Below are 6,601 nucleotides of genomic sequence, written 5' to 3'. Positions count from 1 at the left end.
GCGCAAACTTAAAAGCAAAGTGAGAACAAGGATGGACAGATGCTGGATAAGACCGCTTAATGCCACCCGCCACTCCCCCTAGACAGGGTTCTCTGTGTAAGGGCCTGACTGACCTGGAACTCTATAGACCCAGCTGGCCTCAAACTCACTGAGATCTGCTTGCCTCTGCCTCTCGAGTGCTGGGCTAAAGGTGTGCACCACCATTGCCCTACACACTTATCACTCTTGTGGATCGGGCTTCAATTCCCAGCACCCACATGGTGGCTCAAAACCGTCTGTTACTCCAAGGAACTCGAAACCCTCTTCTGATCTCCTCAGACACCAGGCACACGTGAGGTACATATATTCAAGCAAAACAATTATGTACATAATATAAAATAACTAAGTCTTTCAAAAAACAAACCACCAGTGAGTAATGAGCCAGGTTATTACCCCCAGATCCAATCAGAAGATGGGAATCCATCAGCCCAGTGGTTTTCTTTCCAAGAATGCGTGGCCTGATCTGGTCATAAGGAAGAACCAGAGAGACCCAGTCATCCTCAGAAGCGGTGTTCTTTAAAACTCTGAAGTGCAGGATGGACTAGAAATAGAACCCAGAGATAAAAGAGTGCTTGCCACATTAGAAAGGAACTAGAGTCCAGACAGCTGACTGTCTATGTGGCACTGCAGGCTAGGATTCTGGACAGAAGAGCACCGATGCGGAGGTTTGCCCACCCTATAATTCCAGCACTCAGGCTGAGGTAGGGACTCATAAGGAGTTCAAAGTGAGACAGGCATTATCTCAGAATGCGCTAACTTCCTGAAATATGAAAATACACAAGCTGGGTGTGGTGGCTAAACCTGTAATCCCAACTCAGGAGGAGGGGGGCTGGGGAAAGAGTGTCTCGGTTCAAAGCCTGGTTCCATGTAGTGAGACTGTCTCAAAAACAACGTGTCAGAATTTCTATACTTAAAATCATAAATAGCTGAATCTAAATGCTCAAGTCAGAAAGGAAGTCCTCTTCATAGGCTGCCTGTCTACCATGCATGAAGCTCTAGCTCGTCTGATGCCTACCTAGAACCACATAAACGAGCCCTGACAGGTCACACTAAAATCCCAGCACAAGAAGGTCATCCTCAAACTAGCAAATTCAAGGCCAGACTGAGAATAGGGAGACCCTGTCTCAAAAGCAAAAAGCAACCAGTATGGTGGCGGTTTAATCCCAGCAGTTGTGAGGCAGAGGCAGGAGGTGAATCTCTATGCTTACTGGAGGTCAGTCTGAGCTATACATCAAGTACCAGGGCCAGCCAAGGGTACATTAAGGAGACCCTGTGTCCCCCCCCAAAAAAAAACAAGGCAGTGGTAGTGTATTGTAGGCCTTTAATCCCAACATTAGAGAAGCAGAGGCAGGTGGATCTCTGTGAGTGCATGGACAACCTGGTCTACAGAGTGAGTTCCAGGATAGTGAGGGCTACACAGAGAAAACTAGTCTCAAAAAAAAAAAAAAAGAAAGAAAAGAAAAAGAAAGGGAGGGAGGAAGGGAAGAAGAAAGGGAGGGAAAGAAAACAGAAAATAATCTACAATAGAATGACAAAAATCCTAATTTAAACTCAGTGAATTCTTTGTCTGCTTTGTGTGTGTGTGTGTGTCTTTGTTTTTCGAGACAGAATTTCTCTGTGGAACTCTGTAAATCAGGCTGGTCTCAAACTCATAGAGATTTGCCTGCCTCTGCCTCCCAACCTCCCAAGTGCTGGAATTAAAGGCATCTCATTATGTAGCCCTGGCTGGCCTAGAGCTCACAAAGATCTCCCTGCCTCTGCAAGTTTCCAGATTTCTAGAACTAAAGGGGTTAAGCGCCACTCAAAAGTCCTCACACTAATTTTTAACTTAGTGGACAAGGACATGTGAGAGGACGCTCTGAAATATGCAAAGCACACATTTGAAAACCAGTATGTATGACTCAGAAAAATCACAAGCTAGGGGTGCAAGAAATGGCTCAGCACTTGCTGCTCTGCCAGAGGACTGGAGTTAGGTTCCCAGTGCCCACATGGGTCTCTAACTTTAGTTCTAGGAATCCACACCCTCCTCTAGCCTCCCTGGGTGCCAGATATATGGCAAGCAAAACACCATTACACACACACACACACACACACACACACACACACACACATGCTCCAAAGCTACAAAGAAACCCTGTCTCAAAAAAACTGGGGTAGGGGGGAGATCATCCAATAATAGCCAAATCTAGAAGCTCAATTTTTTTTGTGTGTGTGTACTCAAGCTTCATAGTTCATTCTAAACACTGGAATGTCTGATTGCAGCTCAAACCAATACTAGAGAGGTTTTACACCTTTGGATGCTGGAGGTTCGACCCAGGGATCCAACAGTAAGACCTTGCCATGTGTGAGACCCTGGTTCCATCCTTGGCTGAAATAAAGAAGGGGAGCAAAAATAATAGAAAAGAAATATATAATCTCTAACTGGATATTCAAGTTTTCATGAAATATATTAAATACTTTTTAAAATGTTGTAGGGTCTACTGGGTCAGGCTTGTAATCCCAGAACCTGGCAGTTTGAGAGAAAGCCAACCTGGCAGCCTGGTACGAGAAGACCAACTTAAAAATAAAATTAAAAAATAAAAATTAAAAAAAAATAACCAAATACTTCAAATTAAGGGAACATGAGAGTTGGAAGCACACAGCAAGGCTTTGCTCCCGTCACCACTACTATCTTTATGGCATTCTATCTACATAAAGATTTCCAAAGCTTCAGCATTAACATGGCTAAAAATATCTCATAAACCAAGCCTGACTGAGACCTCTTCATAAGCATACTAAACAGTATAAGCCAAGGCAACCAAGAGCCTGGAACAAAGGTGGCTGGGTTGAGTGCCTTCTCCAAGACAAACGCCGGCATCCTTCTTTGAAAGGAACCCTCTATTTTCCTCCAACCTGACACATACGTTTTTTACAGAATATAAAATATATTTTAAGCATTCTATATTAATTTTAATGCTACTCCAAGATAACTGAATTTTCCTGAGCTTTCAAAATAAGCACAAAAAAAAAAGTCCATGAAAATACACACTCTTCCAAAAGCACAGATAAGGAAAAAAAAAAATACACACTCAAAGTCACCATATTCCAAAGTAGAGGTGACATCAAAGAAACCATCTGATCGCAAATAAAGGACATAGCAATGATGGCATCTAAGAATATCCTCCTTAGGAAGGATGGATGAAAACGTATGCTATTATTTTATTTTGTGACCAAAGAGATATCTGAACCATTGTGCTAAAACATTTCAAACAAAAAAAGTGTTTTTAAGGAGGGAACACCCCAGTCAATGGCTATATAATATTTAACCTGTCTATAAAGGACCAGTGATGGGTGGATGAGAAAAATCTAGTGTGTGACTTACTTAAATCTGAAAATAAGACAAAAAGAGTGTTTAGGTCTTTAAGGGTTCCATTCACTTGCTCATTCCAATTCAAAGAGTCGCCATTCCACACTCCTCTCTCTCACCAGACAGCAACCAATTGTTGTGCAATTCCTCCCTCCAACGCTTCAACTCTGCTAATATACAAAGGAAAGGACTTTGCATTGTGGCCCTGCAAAGAATCTTTGTTAACTAAAACTCTATTCAGAAACAGTCGTTTAATTTTCTTAATTCAGCATACAGAAAGCTGTAAAGAGAACTAACACAGAAAATTTAGTATATGCAAGAAGGTAAAGCCAATTTTTAAAAAATACTCTTATGTTCTAAGGTTCAGCCTTTGGCGCTGGGTTTGGGGGAAATCAGCACCCTTCCCTCCATCTTCCGTACAGTCAAAGCACTGATCAAAATACAAACTGAGGGAGGGAGGCTTCATTTCTGCCTCCAAGGCTGTCTGATTTAGCCTTCGTGGTTTTTTGTTGTCCTTTTAATCCAAATACCTACTGCAAAAGCCTAACCACTGTTAAAAGAACATTCATCTTCAGAGCGTTTTATGTAATGTATTCCCAGTATACATCTCTTAATCCTGTAAAACAGTTATTAGTTAATGTTGCAATCAGCTAGGGAAAAGGGTAGAAGCAGGCACTCAGGTTCGATTTTAATACAGGTTTTGCGTAGATTTTTCTCATTCTGAGGTCTACAAGGCACAGAGGTTGAATGCCATTAAGTTTCCTTATTTTGGTGCCTTTTCATCCCTTTTGATTAAATGATTCAAATTCTGTTTTCCTTCCTAGTAGTGATCACATATTTAACAAAGCACATTCCACATTAGGGATAAAAGGCTGGTCAACTTAACTCCACGGCTGGATCGCCTAGAATATTTTTTTGTAGGCAGAAAGATAAGCAAGAAACCAGAAAAAGAGAGTACCTGTTTGGGGCTAAGTGCAGGAACATGAGAACTGGGAATTCCAGGGTCAAGAGGGAGAGGGATATTACTTTCTGTTACCTTCTCATGCTCTGCACCAATTAAAGGTGTACTACCAAATAAAAATCCATTCCTTTGAAAGTGAGCACTGTAGTAGTCTTTACAAAAGGCGTTTCGGGGACACAAGTCTGCAGAGGCGTCAAATAACCTTTTTTTTTTTTTTTTTTAACCAAGAGCATCTGCTTTTGCCCTATCTACATCAGGTAAATGCTGCTGTAAACTCAGGGTCAGCAAAGTGCGGGTGAGCCTTCTGCTAGCGCCGGTGTTCCTCGGGCTCTCCAGATAACCCTCCTGCGCGCCTCCTCCCTCCCTCCCGTGCATTCTGAGCGGCTCCGTCGATTCCCACATAAAGTGGGTCCTGGCCGCCATCTTAGAGAGTCATTCACACCAGCCGGACCGTGGCACCACACTTCCCAGCCAGAATCACCCCCAACCACTTCCTCCCTGCTCTCCATCATCTTGCCAGGGGGTCAAACTCCAAGTGTGGGGCAAGCAGTGTCTCTAAAATCTGCATAATACAAAATGTCAAGTCTGACCACAGAACACAGGAGCTGAGCGAATGAGGCAATGCACGTGTTTGCACGTCGGTGAGTATCAATTTCCCTTGTAGAGACCCACAGGAGATCCACCAAGAGATTAAAGGGAGCACTTCGCTGAGGGTTTCCACTCCAAAAACCCGCTAAGTGTTTCCTCCTCAACACTACAGATATGCTCCCAGAGGGCAGGGACCCGGGCCGAGTGAGGGTGGAGCAGCACCGGCAGAGAAAGTTCCCATCTGCTCGCGCTCCAGCTGCGGCAGACCCCTTCATCCCGGGGCACGGAGACCAACTGCGTCCCAGGCCTCCGCGTCTCAGGAACCACGTAGTAAACACCCGCAGTCCCGGGCAGCGCGCACCTCCCCCAGGCCTGCGGAGACAGCCCGGCAGGTTATGAATGGCCTGCCCAGCTCCTTTTCACACGCGGGCACGCGCACCTGCGCGCTCCAGAGGCCAAGATTTAATACTCCGGTAACAGCAACGGCCAACAGAATCAATGGCCCTCTATCAGACAGACAGAAATGCGCTCACGCTTCCCAGGCCTCCTCAAAGAGGATCCAGACCTGGCGAGACAACCCATTTCCCTAGGTTGACTCTAATGAGGATGTTCCCCCTAATGTCACTGCCTTCACACACTGGATAGTGGGAATTCAAAGTACGCCTAACTTGGAACCTTCCAGGATATTGGATATGGGGAAAAACTAATTTCCACAGATGATCAAAGATTTGCTGTGCTCCTTCTCAATAAGTCAAAGTATGAATAAATCCTCATTGTATGTAAGGATGCATTCTGAGGCCTCTACCAGTTACCGGACACACGTTTCTGGGAGCAAACAAGAGCTAAATGCTACCAACCTATGAAAAGCAACATTTATTTTTTTATCTTTCAAGCGCAAAAAATATATATATATTTAGAAAAGCTGGAAAGTCACACCTAATCGCTAGAGATTTGCACTTTTTGGCTATTTCCTTAAGGAGTTCGGAGGTTGGAGGATCTCCTGTAAAAACCGCTCGGTCACCAGCGCGGCGCGGGAATGCATCCGCGGCGCCTTGGCGTCCACGCTCCCCTCCCCACGAGCCCCGGGACACGGGCAGCCCATCTAGCCGCCGCTGCCGAGCGCCGGGCAGTCCGCTCCACCCCACCGCACCGACAGCAGAAGCATCTGCCGCTGCACGAATCTCCGGAGAGGAGCGGTCCCTGCTCCGGGTGCCTGCCACCTCCCGGTGCCGCACGATACCTAGCACGGCTGCGGCACCCGCGCAGCCCCGGCTCTACGGGCGCTCCGGGACCCGACCGGCCGCGCTATGCTGCGGGGCGGCGCGCAAAGACGCGACCCCACGGGACCCACTGCTCCCGCTTCCTCGGTGGTCGCACAGCAGTCGTCCGCCCAGAGAGCCGGAGCCAGCCGCGCGTCGCCGCTCCGCCCGTGGCCAGCAACGGGCCGAAGAGACGCCCGAGGTGCCAGCGCGGCCACGGTCCTCGTGTCACTCACCGTTTGAAATGCTCGATGATCTTCTCTTCCCGCACGTTCTCCGGTAAGTTTCCCACCCAGAGGTGCCTGGTTTCCCGGACCATGCTGGGCGGCGTGCCGGCGACCGTGGTGGCTGGCTCCCCCTCGCCGGCTTCGTACGCGGCCGTCAGCGCTGGGAGGCGGGCGCCGGGGC

The 6,601-nt window shown here is 47.0% G+C and overlaps 1 protein-coding gene across 3 annotated transcripts in view; it reads right to left on the bottom strand.

The window, feature by feature from the left end:
• The window catches only part of Spen (spen family transcriptional repressor), an 87,584-nt gene that overhangs the window by 70,514 nt on the left and 10,469 nt on the right, over positions 1-6,601 (bottom strand). For 2 of the 3 annotated variants that reach the window (XM_005352897.2, XM_013348388.2), the window contains exon 1: positions 6,430-6,595. The exons of the other annotated variant lie outside the window; for it this stretch is intronic. In XM_005352897.2, the coding sequence (XP_005352954.1) occupies positions 6,430-6,512 (83 nt within the window). In that variant the 5' untranslated portion in view covers positions 6,513-6,595. Of the gene's footprint in view, positions 1-6,429; positions 6,596-6,601 lie in introns of those variants that run through there. 3 annotated transcript variants of the gene reach the window in all.

The sequence above is a fragment of the Microtus ochrogaster genome, chromosome 10 (genome assembly GCF_000317375.1).
Source record: "Microtus ochrogaster isolate Prairie Vole_2 chromosome 10, MicOch1.0, whole genome shotgun sequence".
In the NCBI taxonomy this organism is placed as follows: Eukaryota; Metazoa; Chordata; class Mammalia; order Rodentia; family Cricetidae; genus Microtus; species Microtus ochrogaster.
Note: the sequence above shows the minus strand (reverse complement) of the source record. Positions and strands in the feature narration are given on the sequence as shown.